General features: G+C 42.2%; 1 protein-coding gene across 1 annotated transcript in view; it reads right to left on the bottom strand.

The window, feature by feature from the left end:
* The window catches only part of VBP1 (VHL binding protein 1), a 28008-nt gene extending 19472 nt beyond the window's left edge, over positions 1–8536 (bottom strand). Inside the window, exons 1-2 of the mRNA XM_063083845.1 lie at positions 8402–8536; positions 5760–5884 (exon numbers count right to left, since the gene is read on the bottom strand). Of these exons, the coding sequence (XP_062939915.1) occupies positions 5760–5884; positions 8402–8494 (218 nt within the window). The 5' untranslated portion in view covers positions 8495–8536. The remainder of the gene's footprint in view (positions 1–5759; positions 5885–8401) is intronic.
* Positions 8537–18972: the final 10436 nt, after the last annotated feature.

Genomic DNA, 18972 nt, shown 5'->3' with positions numbered 1-18972 from the left:
GGAAGGGAGGATGGGAAGAAGGGAGGATGGGAGGAAGGAAGGATGGGAGGAAGTAGACCGCGATAAAACGTTGAACTTTCAGAATGAGAAAACAGACTATAGTTACTAAAGGTGAGAAGGGGAGGGAGAGGGGGGTTAGGCAGCAATTGGGTAAAGTTCACAAAGAATAATTATGATTTGTAATGATGAACATGCTAATAATATTGATGTGATCATCACATACTGTACACAAATACTGATAGTCAACTCTGTACCCCATAAATTATGAAATACTAAAGAACTTTTATATAGCCTGATAGTAAAGTTAAATGACAGGCTGCAAAAAAAGATTTACAACTTATGTAAAGAAAAAGGTTAGCACCCAAACTACATAGAGCTATATGCTGCAAAATGACTAGCTTATGCACAAAAATAGTTTTGTTGCATAGCTAACATCATAGGGGTGAGGAAAATTCCAGAAAAATAAAAAGGGAAAAAACGAGAAAAGAACTTGAGTCGAACAGTGAAGACTGGCAAAAGGTTGGGGTGAGGGCTGGTGCTGAGCCTGGGCTTGCAGCTTGGTGTGGGAGTTCACAGAAAAAATGTAACAATTTGGAACTGGGCTCAAATGGCCCAAGGTTGGTACTGACTCACAGCTCCTGGCAAAAGCAAAATCCTCTATGGATAAAGGCAAACTAGACAAGCATCTATAGCTACAGGAAACTGACCTATATCAACGAAGTTAAGTAAGTAGATATCCACACAGAGACAAATTATGGTGAAATAACAATAAAAAAAAAGGGTGATTTTGAAATACCCAAAAAGTTAAATTAGTTTATCTAAAATGGCTGGATTTAAAAACAACAACCATATATTGTTTATGGAGAATACCCTTAAATATGTGATAAATAGGTTGAAAGTAAAGGGATTAGAAAAAGATACACTAAGAAAATATTAGCTGAGAGAAAAGCTGGGGTAACTATAAGTATCCAATAAAACAGACTTTAAGACAATAAGCATTATTATATATAGGGTTAACTTCATCAAGAAGACATAATAATCCCTGCAATTGCATGTGCCTAATAAAATAGACTAAAAAGGGGCTGGCCTGTTTGCTCAGTTGGTTCAAGTGCGGTGTTTATAATACCAAGGTTAAAGGTTTGTATCTCCGTCCTGGCCAGCTGCCAAAAACATAAAGTAGACTAAAAAGTAAAAAAAAAAAAAAAAAAGACAGAAATTGATTTGGGTAAGATGGAGTAGCTGGCAGCAGACAAGTATTCCCACCTCCAACCATTCCAAGAGCCAAAGAAAATACACAACTTCTCTGTTGGAGGGAGCAGAGAGGTGCTGAGGTGATGGGAACTACAGGACTAAGATTCCTGCAAGGGAAGAAACTCTGAGAGGTAAACTGATTTCCTGCAGCCACGTTTACCAAAAAATATATGAGGGGACATATCTTTTTATAGACGTATGCCAGCTTATTAATAAATGAATTCAAGTATCATCACTTTACAACTCAAAATTAATGGATCTAGGCATTGAGCATCATAGAGAGACAACTAGATACTGTCTGCCTCTTAATGGAAGAACAATACACAAAACTACTGACAGAGTTTGGATGTGTTGTCTCCCCAAAACTCATGTCAAAATCTGATCCCCAACTTGGCAATGTTGGGAGCAGTTTGGTCACGGGGGCGGATGCCTCCTGAATGGATTAACGCTCACCCTACAAGGAGGACAGTCATTGTCGGGCCTTAAAAACTAACGCCACCTTAAGTGACATTACAAGCGGTGCCATTATAGGCCCACAAGGGCGTATTAACGTGGCAGCTTAAGGCGGCGCTGGAAGGAAGTAGGGTGGGGGTGTCTGCAGGAACCTTGCCTTAGCCCTTATTGGCCAAATACGTGCTTCTGCGCTTGTGAGCACTGCGTGGTTGCAATAGCTAGGCACTGAGACAGGATGCATGCCCTTGACCTTTAAGCTGATAGGATTATGTAAAAAACCTCCCTTCCTCAGTTGCCTTTAAAAGCAAGTGCTTGTGTGATAATAAATGGAACTGCTCGACAGAACCCCCGCCGCGTCTGAGTGTCCTTTAACCGGGCTAATTGGGGCCGCGGTGTGCTCATCTCTCTTCACGGTTCTCTTCCCCCGTCTCCTTCCAAAGGGGACAGGAGGGAAAGAGGAATCTGGGCCATTTGCTTGCCCACCAAAGAACGAGGCTAGGGCTGTTCGGGTCAGCCAGCGGTGGACCTGACAGGTCATGAGTGAGTTCTCGCTCTATTATTTCCCACGAGAGCTGTTTGTTTAAAAGGAGCCTGGCACCTCCCCTATCTCTCTCTCCTGCTTCCTCCCACCATGGGATCTGCTTGTATCCACCAGCTGCCTGCTGCTTTCTGCCATGAGTAGAAGCAGCCTGAGGCCCGCACGAGATTCAGTTGTCCCAGGATCGTAAGCCAAATAAACCTCTGTTATTTAGAAATTACCCAGTCTCAGGTACTCTGTTATTGCAACACAAAAAAGGACCAATACACCTATGAAGCAGTGCTGCAAAAAAAAATTTCAAACTTCAATATGATCAAGCCGGTAGATCTACCAATTTTAATGGATGACAAAGAAACATGCTTGAATATCACACAATTGTTTTGAGATTTAGCAACACACTTCTGAGTAACCCATGGATTGTAGATCTAAATGTGAAAGATAAAACAGTAAAGCTTTTTAGAAGATAACATGGGAGGATATCTTCATGAAGTTGGGATAGGCAAAGATTTCTTAAACAAAATACAAAAAGCACTAACCATTAAGGAAAAAGATTGTTGAATCAGACTACATTAAAATTAAACGGTGCTGAGCGAAATGTTATATCCACACTGTATTCATGTTAAAAGAGAAATTGGAAGCCTACCACACACCACACATAAAAATAAATTTCTGATGGATTAAGAACTTAACTGTGAAAAGCAAATTTTAAAATTTTTAGAAGAAAACATAGGAGTTTGTCTTTTTGAACATGAAATATAGGACAGGATTTCTTAAACAATATACAAAAAGTGTTAACTATAAAGGGAAATTTTGACTGAAAACATTTAAATTAAGAGCAACTGATCAAAAGAAATCATAAAGAAAGAAAAATGACAGACTACAAAAGGAAGAAAAATTTCTTACACATATAACCTGAAAGGATTAGTATCCGATACATAAAGAACTCCTACAAATAAAAAAGACAACCAATCCACATTAAAATGGGTAAAACTCTTCAAGAAAGTTTTCCTTATTCTAATTCTACCATTCTCTTTTAACACACACTGGACTGACATTGTTCCCATCCAGAACACCAATGACTTCCAAGTCCATTCTCAGTCCTTATCTTACTTTGCTGCTACCCTTCTTCTCCCTAACTTCTTACTGTTGCAGTGCCGGGATCTTTAATCACTTTCTCTTCACCTACACACACTGTCTTGGTGCTTGAGCTCATCCAGTCCCCTGGCTTTAAATACTGATGATTCCCAAATTTTTATCTCCAGATCTTACCAAACTTTAGACTCATATATTTAATTGCCTACATAACATGTCCACTCGGATGTACAAAAGGCATCTCAAATGTGTCCAGAACCGACTCCTAATTTTCCTCAAACCTGTTCCACCCACAGTCTTCCCCATCTCAGATTATAGCTCTCCCCTTCTAGTCACTCAGACCTGGGAGGCATGCTTCATGCCTCCCTTCCAAATCTCACTTCTAATCCACCAGTTCATGCTTGTTCTAACTTCAAAATAGATCCAGAATCTGACTCGTTCCCACCACCCCCACTGCTACCACCCTGGTGCAAGCCACCATCAACCTCACCTATATTAGTGAGAGGGCCTCCTAACGGACCTCCTTGTTTCTGCCCTTCTTGAGAATATTATCAACCAGCAACCCAAGTGATTCAGATAACAGGGAAAGGTCAGATCATGCCACTCCTCTTCTCAAAACCCTCAGTGGTTCCTACCTCCCAACACTCCATACCCCTTACTCTGCTTTATTTCTTATCTGCCTATCACTTATCACCTTCTAACCCACTATATAATTTATTTATCTCACTAGAATGTTAGCTCCATGAGGACACCCATTTTCATGTTTTGTTTACTGATGTATTCTAAGTGCCTAGGATAAGGCCTGACGCATAGTAAGTGTATAATAAATATTAACTGTATTGAATCAAATGTTTACTGTCTAGACTGTCTAGATCCCACTGGACTGTAACCTCCCCAAGGCCAGGGATTTTGCCTGTTTTGCTAACTGATGCATCCCAAGTGCATCTAATTAGGAGGGCTGCAGGTATATACTGCAATTTTTACTATGCCCCTACACACCACACATTCAGGCCTAAAGCATATGTAAGGTAGGAGTGAGTACCCTATGATACCACAGTACTAGAGTCAGCAATATAACTTTGATATACAAATTTCCTCCTCTCTCCCAGGGAGTGGTCCCAAGGCCCATTTTCTTCTGTATCTGTAACCTCCCTGTAGGCAATCTTGAATCCAATGGCTTCATTCTTTTTTTAAAAATAAAAACTTTTATTATCACAAAACCAGTACATGTACATTGTAGAAAACTGAGAATAAAGACAAGCAAAAATAAGGAAAACACCATATTCTCACCACCCAGGGATTATCACTGTTAATAGACCTTTAGTGTGGATTTTTCCAGACATTTCTGTGCATACATACATTTTTTTCCAAAATTATAACATACCGTTCATAGTGTTTTTAGTTGGCATCCCAGTATTTAACTGACAGAAGAATGCTGGCACATGCACATAGCAAATAGATATCCGTAAATATTTATTATAGCAAACTGACTTTATAGCTATCTAAAATAATATAGGGAAACAAAGAGTTAGTACCATAGATATCTTTGTCCTATACTTATATGTTATGAAATCACAGAAAGTCATAACTTCCATGGGTCCCTCATTTCACTGGCAAAATGAGAAAGATGAACTAGACATCTAAGATGTTATGATACTAGATGCTTTGGAACAAGGTCTTCAATATTCATTCTGTTTTCAAAACCATCTTTAGACTGGAAATATCAAGTGTTGGCAAGGATGTGGAACAACTGGAACTCTCACACATTGCTGGTGGGAGTGTAACAAAGTACAGCTACCTTGGAGGACTTTTGACAGTTTCTCATAAAATCGAACATACACTTATCATTAAACTCAGCAATTCCACCCCTAGGTATTTACCCAAGAGAAATAAAAACATATGTCCACACAAAGATTTAAAGCCAAAAAGGGGGAACGACCCAAATCCCATCAGTAGACAAACAGATAAAAAAGAGATAAAAATTGTGGTACATCCACATATAATGGAACATGACTCAGCACTAAAAAGGAACTAATTTACCAATACACACACCATGAATGACTCTCAAAGCATTATAATAAGTGTAAGAAACCTGACACAAAAACAATAGTTACTATATGATTCCATTTATATGAACTTCAAGAACAAACAAAACTAATTTAGCATGAGAAAAATGAGAACAGTGGTTGCTGGGGAACTGAGGAGGGAGTTGACCAGAAAGGAGCATGAGGGAACCTCCTGGGGTGATGTAAATATGCCACATACTCATCTGAGCAATGCTTACAGAACTGTATAAATGTGTCAAAATCCATCAAAATGAACATTTAACATCTGGACATTTTATTGTATGTAAATTATATCGCAATTTTTTGAAAGTTCAAGTCATATAAGATTAAAAACTTAACTTAGAAATTTTGACACTTACCTCCTTTTTTTTTGAGCAAGGTTGAGTTCCATAAACTTATACTTCTGGTACTGTTCATCCAGCTTTTTTAGTACTGTATCTGCAGTCTCATTCCCAGGCTGTTTCATGAAAGAATCTACATCTTCCTTTAATATCAAAAATAATACATTGCCAATTTTAGAATCCATGCCACTAATCTGATTTTTTGATTGCTTTGTTTTTAAAATATAAAAGAAAAAAGCTTTGTTTCTTTCTCTCTAAAGGTTTGTTCTTAACCAAAAAAAAGAGTTGTAAAAAGTTAGAGACCATTTCAGAAAATGCACATATAGATAATTTATTCTTTCACCTTCCTCTTTTAAGTTTTATTTATAGAAAGGGAAAGAAGGGGCCGACCCCGTGGCTCACTCAGGAGAGTGCAGCGCTCCCACAGCAGGTTCAGATCCTATATAGGGATGGCTGGTGCACTCACTGGCTGAGCGCGGTGCGGACGACACCAAGCCAAGGGTTGTGATCCCCTTACCGGTCACCAAAAAAAAAAAAAAAAAGGGAAAGAAGGATGACCTTGCCTCTTTTATGCATTTCCCATGTGGCCCTAGTAGTAAGTATGAAAATTACCAACAATCAAACACACTGCCTATTCATGTGCCCTAGTCACAAAATGATTCAACAGGTTGTGTGCTGAAATGATCAACTTTATCTACTTATTTTTAATTCTACAAATTCTGCCATAGAAATCATGCTCAATATAGTCATTAGGTTCTCAAGGCAAGCCATAAATGCTTCCTTAAATATCAAGTGGTTGAAATAAAGGCAAACAGAACAATCTTTTTTTTAATAGGAATAATTAGTCAAAAGAAAAGCAGTAAAACTAGTGTTAAAAACTGTTTAATATATACCACATATGCTGGTCCTTGAAGAAAAGAGAGTTAATTAAATAAGGATCAGGAACTAGATGAGTTTTTATGAGAAACAGCAAATGTAGTAGTAGGTCAATACTGAAAGCAAATTTTCTGTTTCTCATAACAACTCTGAGAATATTGTCATCTGAACCTCAGTTAAAGAAACTGAGGGTTAAAGTGGTAAAATAATATGCTCAAGGCTAGGCAGCAATTGGGAAGCAGAGACAGGATTCAAATTCTGGTCTATTTAGAAGCCAATGTTCTTTAGTTTGGGAGTATAAAATAATTATGTAAAATGTAGGTTGCTTATTACATCATGTAGGTAGGACTTTTAAGGTCTAGAAAAAATAGCCCATAAAATTTTAGGAAAAAAAGGCATTTTAAGATAAGACTCTATAAAGCTCTCAGATAAAGTTTATCCTCTTGAATTAGATTTCTGAAGCCATCTCCAGCTGAGCACTATGATATTTAAGGCACTATGGAAATTCAATTAGACCCCTAGTTAAGAGCTTATATACTACGATGGCACTGTGCTAGGACTAGGAGAAGTGGCACTATGCAAGCGAACTACCCCATTTTCCTCCCAGTAGCAGAGCATGTGGGGTAAGCTGAGGTTCTGAAACCCTACAGATTGCCCAAATTCAAATCCTGGATACTTCACTTACATCTTGTGTGACCTGGGGCAAGTTACTCAAGGGCTCTGTGCCTCAGGTATCATCATCTGTAAAATGGGACTGATGACAGTAACCACCTCCTGGAGTTTTGTAAAATCATTAAGATATGCCAGACACCCAACAAATTGTTTCTCTTGTTACATTTAGTTGAGAGATAAATGTAAAGAAATAAGATGGCACAGCTCAGGGAGGAATCACAAAATCACTAAAGAAAATAATTGGAAAATTTAATCAGCAAATACAAATGTACAATACAAAGAGTGGTCTAAACGAAAAGAAATGGGTCTTTGGAAGGATGTAAGTAAGACACGGCAAAAAGGTATAGGTAAGGCAATATAGGAACAAACCAAAAGATCGAGAAAATTCCATTAAGATTTAATAGTAGCTCAGTACAACTAAATGAGGAAAGACAGATGATGGTGGCCTGGAAAGCCAGTGACAGGTTTTTTCTCATTATTCAAGTAGTTTTCAAATACTATTTCTGGAATAGCTCGATAGGAGGATGGAGTTGATAGCGTCTGCCTCCTTCTCTCTGTTTGGACTGGGGTTGGTCTCCCTGTTCTGTGAAGCCTCCAAACTGCGTTCCCTGCCTCCTCTCTCAACTCCGGACAATTCGTTCTCTACTAAGTCGTTAGAATGATGGGCCTAAAACCAACTACGGTTATATCGCGGCTTTACTCAGACACCTTCTAACGACAGCTCACTGCCTACTGGATGAAGCCTAACTTCCTCAGCAAGACACAAAAGACTTCACACGCGACTCCCACCACCGCGCTCGGCCATCAGTCTCCTCCCCCATGTCTCCCGGCTAGCGCCAGCTGTCCTGCCTATTAACTGCGTTCTCAATGTTCATTTGTATGTCGCTGCAGCGTCCAGGCTGATCCACGACATGCTCGGGCCTCGCCTTTTCCAGGGAGCCGGGGACGAAATCAGGCGTGGGCCGGCCCGCGCCCCTCCCCTTCTAGGGCCTCCTCAGGCCGCGTTTCTTCCGGGCGGGCCCGGGCGGGACTCCCTGCCTGGACCTTCAGCTCAGCTCCTTCCCCCAACAGTCGAAGCCCGGGCAGGGGCAGGGGGACAGCGTGCCTCTTACCACAAACACGGCCTCAGGAATCCCCAGATGAAGTCTCCGCCCGTTCCCTGCCGCCACTTCGCTTGTACCACAACCGTCCTTAGCGGCCGCCATGCTGAGGAAGCAAGAGCGCGACCCACTGTATCCAGGCCACCGGCCGCCGGGAGTCCGTGATTGGCTTGCTCGCCCCGGCAGGCCCGCCCCCTCGTGGAAGTCTGAGCATTCATTGGCGCCCCGGAAGGCCCGCCCCCTCGTGGAAGTCTGAGCATTCATTGGCGCTCAAGGAGGAGCCGCCCCTTCCCCTTTGACCCAGTAGCCCAACCTGTAGGTGTTGATTGGCTGCGCGCAAGTGAGTGACAAGCGTGCAGGGGCCCGCGAAGGAGGAGTCGGAGCTGCAAGAAAAACTCCTGGGAAAAGGAGTTTGGGGATGTTGTGAGCGGACGGGGTTAAAGCCCTGGGAATGGGAGCTACGACGGGTCCCACGCCCTCGCCAGAACAGGCGGCACCCTCCGTCACGGCTTCCACAGCAACCCGATCGTCTCTCGGACCTGACTACAGACGCCACCTGGAGGGTTCGGCCTCCGCCTTTCTGGTCCCAACAACCCAGGCAGCCTCCTGCTCCTTGAAGCGGTCTTTGTGTCTGTTTCCGAGTGGAGCCACTGGCCTGAGTCTGATAAGTACCCCGCCCATCGCACCAACCTTTCCCAAATGCCGCCTTTGATCAGAATTTCGTCACCCCAGCTCAAACATTCTTAAAACTTAGTCTACATACAAAAATCCTAAGAACTCTGCCGAAGCTTCTAGGCCCATGGACTTGACCAACATCTTCCTCCACTACAACCCTTTAAAAGCAAGTGTGTCATACAGACCCAAGTGATTATTCCTTGGTCTCTTTCCTGTTTGTCCCTGCCTTTGCCTTCGCTGGAGTGGTCACCAGTGAAGCAGTGCTTCATCCGCTTCTGTAAATTTTGCCACGAGTACGGGAAGTCGTGCCGTGGAAAGTAAGTTTCCTTTCTCAGAGGCGATCGCTGGTACCCGTTTGTCTCCATAGATAATCAACGTGCGACCAAGCACATGGACATAGATAGTCCTTCTTTATATATAAGAAGAAATTGTTTTCTTCATGTTATAAATGAGGAAACTAAAGCTCAGGGAACCTGTACACCTTCTCCAAAATCCTACAGCTAGATATTAGTGAAGCGGGACTGCAAACTAGCTCTCCAATGGCTTCCATGCTCCTTGGCTTGGGAGGATGAAGACCTGCCAGCCACGGCTCTGTCTTTCTCTGACGAGCAGCATCTTGAAGATAATGTCTCTGTTCCTGCGGAGAAAAGTAGATGGGAACACCATTGCTCATTACTATCCCCTACCTCAACACGTCCCCGAAAGAAAAAAACAAGATATCTCACAAGTTTCGTTTAATTTCACTAATCCATGTCTGTATTAATCATTGGTATAACTAATCAAAGCCTTCTTCCAAATCATCACTAATTCTAATTTATTCTGGAATAAATCCCTCTAAGAAATATATTATTTGACTTTTAGAGCCAGGTTTTTCTGTATAGCTTGAAACCAAAAACCTGCTCACATTCTACTCCCTTACAGATACAGACAATTGATTCGCATATTTACACTGCTGAATGTATTTCCTTTCCAGGCTCCTCTTACTTAGAAAGTTATATGCCAGTTTCTTCTGGCTCTTCTATCTCCCCCTTATATGGCTGCAGCAGAAGGAAGAAGCCTCATTGCAGCAGCTTTTCCGAGCATGCACTAGGATTATTAATTCTAAATGTGGTCATTTTATTGTCTTCCAGTAAATAAAAAGAGCTTCCCCCTGACAGCTCCCAATGTAGCTATTACCTGAACTTAAATATGATTGTTCTTTAGTACCCCTTCAGTAGTCCACAACTTTTATGCTTAATCTTTACATTGATTTAGTAAAAGCATTTTTTTTAAAACAGACTTTCAAAGCAGTGGTAGCTTTCACCATGGACACTTTAAAATAAAACAAAAAAACCCTTAAAACACATACATCAGGAATCAGAATAACTTTTTAAACAAATATTGTTTTACGTGGTGGTGTGCTGATAAATGTTCAACTGATTCTCTATAGAGGCAGGTGCACATTTTTCTAAATTTTACTGCTACAAAGGATGTGTGGCACACAATTTCATAAATTATAATAAAATTTTATTTTATTTAATAAACTTTATTGTAAATTCCATATAACCAATTGATTCTTGCAGAATGTTTTTGTTGATTTTTTCCAAACATATATTGCTACATAATGTGTGGTTGCAGCTGATGAACTGGTGTACTTCTGATATGAATGTTGGTTGATATTTTCATTTAAGTTAAGTAATGAAAAAAGGAATTCAACAAAGGCTTATGTATTGGCACGTATTCATCAGTGATGTGAATGACTTCTTTACTCATTTGGGTAATGCTTTTCAAATACCAAAAAAATATTGCCTCGTTTTTTGTCCTATTCATGATGTAATGACTACAAACATGACCCACTTTTAAGCAGAATCTGCATTAGTAACATTTCTTCCATCACTTTCTTAAGTCTAGAGCGACAAACAGTAAAATAAGCCCTAGTTTGTAGCATTTGCCAATTTCTGTCGTATAAATGTTTTCAACATAGCTGATTTAAAGCCATATGGAGTTGGGAAGACATGCCCAGTAGTACATCATTACAAAGTAGAGCTACAATAGATATAAATAACCTCAAGAGCATAGATAACACTAAAATCTAAGAAAACTAACTAGAAAGTAACTTTAAGTATTTATTACCCTTGTCTTTAAAATAATTTATTTTTATAATTTAATTTTGAATGAAGGCTGAGTTTAACAACCATCTTGCAAAATTTCTTAAAATTTGACAATCAATTCTTACCTTACACATTGGTACAAGCCAGCTCCAGTGCACCAGTGGTTCATATTTTGGGAAGCTGGAGCTTAATGACTTCTGTGAATAGCACCTTCAATGTCACACTGACGTGCTCTGCGGAGAAGGAAGAAAAAGATGTTACATACAGTTAGAGTCCCCTGGGAGAAGAGGGTAATGTCTTTAGCATCTTCCAGACCTCGAAGGACCAAGAGCTAACAGCCTGGAACCCACAGCAACCACTCTGACTCCATCTCTGCCTGGCAGCCCTGTGCGTGTAACTGGCTCTGTCCCACTCTTCCGGGGCCTCAGAAATAACTCTGGAGAGCTGGGGAAATGTGCTTCCTATTTTGCCAGGCCCTGTTGCTGGGGGCATCTTCTCTCAGGAAGTCCACTGGAAAACAGCCCAAAGCCTTCAGAGAAATGCCAAGCATTTCAGGGTGTTCTGAGACAGCCTCTGCTCAACCTTCTGATTCAGACTTTCTAATCCTGACCTTTAAAAGCCGTATTAGGCCTCAAGGCTAGTTTCACATCAGCACAGGCAGGTTAAGCAACTTTCCCCCTACTCCTCCTCCCCTTTCCCTTTTCTGCTCTGGGAACTGAGATCCTCTCCTGGGAAGGGGTAAACTTTACCATCATCATCAAGGGAACGTCTTATGGGTTGCGTCTAGCAGCCTTCGGGCTGGAATGCTTTGTACTGAGATAGTGGCTAATCAAGAGCCTATGATTTAACCTACCAGATGTCATCGGATCACAAGGACTGTGTCACCTTGCATACCACTGATTTCAAAATTGCCCATTACTCTGTCTGAACCCTTCCTAAAAGCCTTGTCAAGCCCATGCTTTCCTTCATTCATGGGAACTGATCTGGTTCAGTCTCCCCTACACATTAATGGAATAAACCTTCTGGCAGAAATAGTTCTTGACTCAGGTCTCTCTCTCTCTTTTCCTCTGTCTTGCCAAACCTAACAAGCAGAAAGCGTAGTTTCCCTAGGAGCATGGGAACTCTCCTGGAGGGTACCCAATTGTGATAGTGCCCCTGCATGCAGACAAGCCTGCCCAGCCTCTTCCCGTTTCCCAGGAAGTCAAGATACACACATCTTCTATTTCCAGACCTCTCAATGGGCCTCCATACTCACTACCCTGAGTTGCTGAATGTACTGGTCACGCTCTCACTGTTTGTTCCCACTGCACCTTCAGTGCTTTCATTCAGTAGAATTTCCCAGAAGGTGGATATGAAGAAGTGCAATTTCCTTCTTCCTGGGACTGAAGTTATTTATCTAAGGTAATGTGAAAAGGTCCTTTGTTCCAGGAAACTAACCCTTCTGCAATCCGCAGCCCACCACCTAAACACCTCCCAGAATGATGACCCTGGGGACTACCAGACATTACCCTGATTTGTCTCCAGAATCCATTCCCAGGTTTGCCAGTGTAGTGCGCCCTAGAACTTGGGTTTTAATTTAGCTCTGCCAAAAACAAGGTGTGCCTCATTAGGCAAGTGTCTTCACCTCTTTGGCTCAGTGTCCTCACATGTGAAATGAGGTTTGGACTAGAGGGTCTCCAGGGTCACTTCTATTGCTATTGCATTTTGACTATGACCTCTGATGAGTCACTGAGGCATGTGTACTAAGTTTGCATCCCATGGTCATCACGACATCCCACTAGATCCCTCTGGAATCTTCTGTAATTATGCCATTCTGAATTTAGAAAACATGATCTTGGGAGCCTGGGTGGGTAATTGCAACCTGCTAATCCTTCTGATCTCATGTTCACCCAAGCTCTTCTTTTCCCATCAAACACAATAAAAAGCATGGATGTAGACAGGTTCAAACTCTGCTTCCATGTTCCTGAATCTCCTTTGGGCTTGATTCCTCAGGTTCCTATGCAAAGACCTTTGGTATAAGTCTGGGTAAATTCTCAGCCACAAGGTTCCCTGGGTAATTATTGGGAGGGATGGGGCATTCGCAGCACAATGATTAAGACTAAGAGCATGTGCTTTGCAGTCAGCTTATGTGGCAGTCACCACCTGATTATTTATCAGCTTTGGGAACTATGGGATCTTAGGCCAGTTATTTTAACACTATAAGTCTCAGTTTTCTCCTTTGTAAAATATGCATAATTATAGGGTTTGGGCACATATTATTAAGTGGATTAAATGGAATTACACATATAAAATACTTGGACCCATGCTTGGTACCTAGTAAGTCTTCAATAAATATCAGCTACTGTCCTGATAATTGAAGGGTCTGGGAATGGCACAGAAAGAGGAATTTAAGGGGAGAGGGTTTTGGACATGAGCCACAACTCAAACAGCATCATGATGAGGAGAAATCACACAGCTCATGCCATGTCAATCCCTCACAGCCTACTGGGGAAGAAGAAGGGCTATTCTTCGCATCTACAGATGATGTAGGAGAGGGCACTCAGTGTGGCTCAGGACTAGCCTCTAAAACATTGGATCCCCATGATGTTGCTCTGCTCACTGGACCTGTTATTCGTGCATATGTTGAAGTGCCCTGAATATGACCAACTCTTTTCTAGCTGACTGTAAAATGTTCCACGTCAGTACCAAAGAAAAGGAGAAACTGGGATGAGTGCCTCTATCAGCCCATAAAGTCTTAATATTAGGGATTTGTTTTTACTGTCTTTGCTTCTCTGGGCCTCACACTGAGCTTCATCTACAATGTGCTCAACATTGAAGTGGTGATGATAAATAACACTAGAAGAATCCAACATAGCATATAACTGGAGATAATCTAGCTGAGAAATTAGGACACCAACATGAAAAGCCACATAGCTGAGCAAAGCAGTGTTGTGTCAGAGACACCAAGTGTGGTGAGACCACACCTTGCATAAAAGAATTGCCTTTGACTGTCCACCCAGCAATTGAAGAGGTTCTCTTCAGCTGAATCTGGACTCTTGAGTAAAAGAGAATTTCCACTGAGCTCTGGGTGAGGCCTCAGCCAGGTGCCTCCTCTACTGTATTAGTTTGCTAGAGCTGCTGTAACAAAGGACCACATACTGAGTGGCTTAAACAACAGAAATATGTTGTCTCACAGTTCTGGAGGCCAGAAGTCTTGGATCAAGGTGTCAACAAGGCCACTCCCCCTCCAAAGGCTCTGGGGGGAGATCTGTTCCAGCCCTCTCTCCTAGATTCTGGAGTTCCTTGACTTGTGGCATCACAACTCCAATCTTCACATAGCCTTCTCTGGCTGTGTGTATCTGTGACCACATTTACCCTTTTTCACAAGAACACCAGTCATATTGGATTAGGGGCCCACCCTACTCCTATATGACATTATCTTAACTAACTACATCTATAATGACTCTACTTCCAAATATTGTCACATTCTCAGGTACTGGGGCACAGGACTTTAGCATATGAATTTTCGGGAGATGCAATTCAATCCACAACATCTACCTACATACAATCCCTAGAAAAGGAACAGACAGACAAAGACCCAAGCATCCAACTATAGAGGCATGAAACACATGGATACGGGTACCAGGCCAAGATATAGGAACCACACCAGTCCTCAACCTAGATCATCATTTAGGTCACCAATCCTCTGACTTAAATGAGGTCAGAGCCAGTCTGCCTTGAACATGATGGGAAAAGTCTTGGATTTGGAGCCAAGAAACTTTGGGAGTCATCTAACCTCTTCGGGCCTCCCTTTCCTCTTACTAAAAAGGGCTGGAATTGATAATCTCTAAAAAATCAATCACCTTTCCTATACTATAATCTGTTTTTATTTGTGACATAGATGATGTCTCAAAGAAAATAGTATATGGACACAGTTTCAAGAGAAAACAAACCAGCAGAGAGCAGAATCTATGATGAAATCTCCCAGACCAAGGTAAGCTTATGGTAACCGCTCAGGGACCACCCTACCGACCGTGAGACAGAGAGTCATGGGAAACCATTGCCCTCTGCTTGCTATTGCTTTGAGACCAGCAGCAGCAATTATATGCTGAGGGTCTGGCGGGTCCAACCAGGAAATACCATGTCAGTGAAATGATGCCATGAGCCTCTCTATGAGGACAGAAAGGAGGCGAATTGTCACTCCATGGCAGTCTCCAGGGGATGAGGCCCTGAGCTTCCACCCACGGGCCTGGCTTCAGATCAGATGAGAGTCATAACTAGATTTCAAGCAGCCCTTAAAGGGGCCAAACAACTGAAGAACACATGGTGTGAGGTAAAGCCTGTTACGCAGCCACGGAGGGTGCTCAGAGCGTCCTCTGTTAACACACAGACCGCCGTGAACTGAGCTGACTGGTGTGGCAGCAGCAGTACCTAGCTGTCCTCAGACTAAGTCTGTGCCACACCCCCATCTCCTACTGCTCTGCCCCAGTTCTCTGACCCCCCTGCCCGGCCTGCTTCTCAGTTCTCCAGACCCAGCCCTTCTGCATTACTCCAACCCCTCCAGCTTTCTCCGTCCTCCAATCTCACCCCGTCTTCTCCAGCCTGGCTCATAGTCCTCCAGCCCCATCCGTCCCGCCAGCCCTGCCCTCTCCTCAGTCCTCCAGCCTCACCCCGTCTTCTCAATCGCCCAGACCTGCCCTCAGTCCTCCTGCCGCTGTCTTACTTGTCACCCTGCACTAGTCTGCTCAGACTACCACCAGATACCACAGACTGGGTGATTTAAAAAACAGGAATGTATTTTCTCACAGTTCTGGAGGCCAGAAGTTCCAGATCAAGGTCCAGCAGGGTCACTTTCTGGTGAGGGCTCTCTTGAGTCTCTTCTTATAAGGGCACTAGCTCTGTCCGATTACTGCTCCATCCTTATGACCTCATTTCACCTTTATCACCTCCTCAAAGTTCTGTCTCCAAATACAGCCACATTGGAGATCAGGGCTTCGGCACAGGAACTGTGGAGGCGGGGCTCGGGGGAGCGGTGCACAATTCAGTCGACGGTGCCAGCTCCCGGACCGCATGTCGCCCAGCCCTCTGTCCATCCCTGCGCAGGTCCTGCCGAGTTGAAGTTCACACGCCTCCGCTCAACCACGTTCCTTTGCCCATTCGATTGGGTCATTCCCTGATCATGTGTTACCTGGGCTACCAGCACAGACAGACCACCTAACACTTGTCATTTCACTCCCGTACTGAAAAGGTTTTTCAGCAGGACCAGACTCCTTAGCAATCTGACTCGTGAGATCTTCCACTGTCCTCTTCTGCCTGCTTCCTAAGCTCCAGCCACACTCAACTATCACGGGTCTGTGAACGCACCAAATCCTTCCCCACCAAGTCCTTTGCCTATGCTGTCTCATCTAACCCTTTTGTACCTCAAGTACCAAATCAAGTATCCTCCCACCCTAAGCCAAATGTACAGCTCCCTGTTTACACGCCTATGCCATTTACTACGTCACTTATTGCACTGTATGCTAATTACATGGCTGGGGTATTTTCTTAACTCCCCAACTGATCAAAACTTGTTTTGAGTCAGGGACCTTTCTTCCTCTTTGTGTCCCCAGTGCCTCATTAAACTTGATTTCTCAGAAAATGTTTATTGAATTAGTGAATTGATTCATGTAAACACGAAGATTAGCTCACTAGTAGATTCTGCCACTGAGCCTATTTCAGAAGCTGAGCATTCTGTTTGTGACAAAGTATCCTGTCCTCTCTACAAGACATCTTTGATTTCATGCATTATAAATTCCTATTAGTATTGCCCATATATTTATATGTTAATATATATCCTTATATATACATACATGAGTACGTATTTATATATTTATCTGTAGTAATAATATTATATTAATTTCATATTGATTTAAAATTTCTGTATGTATAAGAAATTATTTACATATAATAAATTACCTTGTAAGTGCCTAAGAAACGGGACTACAGGCTGTCCCTGTATACACAGAGACACAAATATTTGATAATGCATATATTCCTTTTGTGTTTTATTTTGTTTTGCTTTTCAAGAAAAGAAGACATAAAGTGAGGAGCTGAAACAGGAAAGCAGACACAGGGAGACCAGTGCCAGAAACAACAGGAAGCCACGGCAGAGCAGAGGCCTATGGCTAGAGGCGGAGAGGGGGGTGTGCCTTGATCACTATGGAGAGAAGGAAACTGGTCTCTTAAATCATGTTTGGGGGTCCACCTCCCTCCAAGGCTGTAAGTCCCTCCAAGGCAGTAGCTTTGTTTTAGTCATCTTTTCATTCCCGGTAACCTGTTACAGGAACCCGTGCCCAGTAGAGCTTAAATATTTGTTGAATTGAACTCAGATTGGGGGTCAATATCAGGAGAGGAAAAGCACTGGAAACATCTTTCAGATTGAGTCTAGGGAAGCAGAGAATAGGAATCAGGAATCATCTGGGTCACCCACAGTACCACTTGGTGGAAAGGGATAAAAGTACTGAGCTTTTATTTTTTTAATTTTTTTTATTCAAACGTACTCATTATACATATTTGTAGGGTACAGAGTTATATTTTAATATGGGTATACAATGTGTGATGATCAAATCAGGGTAATTAGCATATTCACCATTACAAAACTTATTCATTTCTTTGTGATGGGGAAATTCAATCTCCTCTCTTCTAGTCATTCAATAACATGCAGTAAATTAGGGTTAATTACAGATGCTGCTGTGGGTTGATTGAATTGTGTCCCCCAAAGTCCATATATTAGAAGCTCACTCCCCACTGTAACTGTTGAGGATGGGAAATCCTATTATGGTTATTGAAAGGTGGGGCCTTGAAGAGGTGATTGGACTGTAGGACCCTGCAGTAGTGAATGGATTAAAAATGGTGGTCAGGGGCGTGGTGTGGAGGGCTTTAAAAGAAGAGCAGAGTCTCTCTCTGCTCTCTCTGCTCCACCACCTTGCATGTGAGGGGTCACTGTTGCCACCACCAGGTGTGTTCCCTGCACTTTGGACTTCCCAGCCTCAGAAATTGTAAGCAATAAATTTCATTTTCTTATAAATCACCCAGTTCGGTGTATTTTGTTATAAGCAACAGAAATGGACTAATTAATACAGAGGCCTAGCTTGGCAGTACACCAATAGAGTTTACTTTTCCTGACTAGCTGTTTTGTGTCCATTAACCAACCTCTCACTATCTTCCCTCCCCCTTCCTCTTCCCCACCTATAGTAACCACAGTTCTGCTCTCTCCTTCTGAAAGTTCAACTTATTATCATGTGCTTGTGCGTTTATTGCTCCCACTTATGAGTGGGAATATATGGTATTTCTCTTATTTCACTTAACATAATTTTCCCCCAGCTCATCCATGCTGCTGCAAATGGCAGAATTTCATTCTTTTTTATGGCTGAGTAGTACTCCATTGTGTAGATACACTACATTTTCTTTATTGAATTGTTCATCCATGGACATTAAGGTTGGTTCCATATCTTGGCTATTGTGAACAGAACTGTGATAAACAGGTGAGTGCAGGTTTCCCTTTGAAATGGTGATTTCCATTCCTTTGGTTATACACCCAGTAGTGGGATTGCTGGATCGTATGGTAGTCCTATCTGTAGTTGTTTGAGAAACCTCCATACTGACTTGCATAGTGGCTGCACTAATTTACAGTCCCACTAACAGCATAGAAGCGTTCCCCCTTCTCCACATCCTCTCCAGCATTTATTTTGTGTCCTTTTGATAATAGCCAGTCTCGCTGGGGTGAGATTATATCTCAGTATGGTTTTGATTTGCATTTCTCTCATGATTAGTTATTTTGAGCATTTTTTCATGTACTTA

The sequence above is a fragment of the Cynocephalus volans genome, chromosome X, assembly GCF_027409185.1.
Source record: "Cynocephalus volans isolate mCynVol1 chromosome X, mCynVol1.pri, whole genome shotgun sequence".
NCBI classification, from domain to species: domain Eukaryota; kingdom Metazoa; phylum Chordata; class Mammalia; order Dermoptera; family Cynocephalidae; genus Cynocephalus; species Cynocephalus volans.
This window is presented reverse-complemented; position numbering and strand designations above follow the sequence as displayed.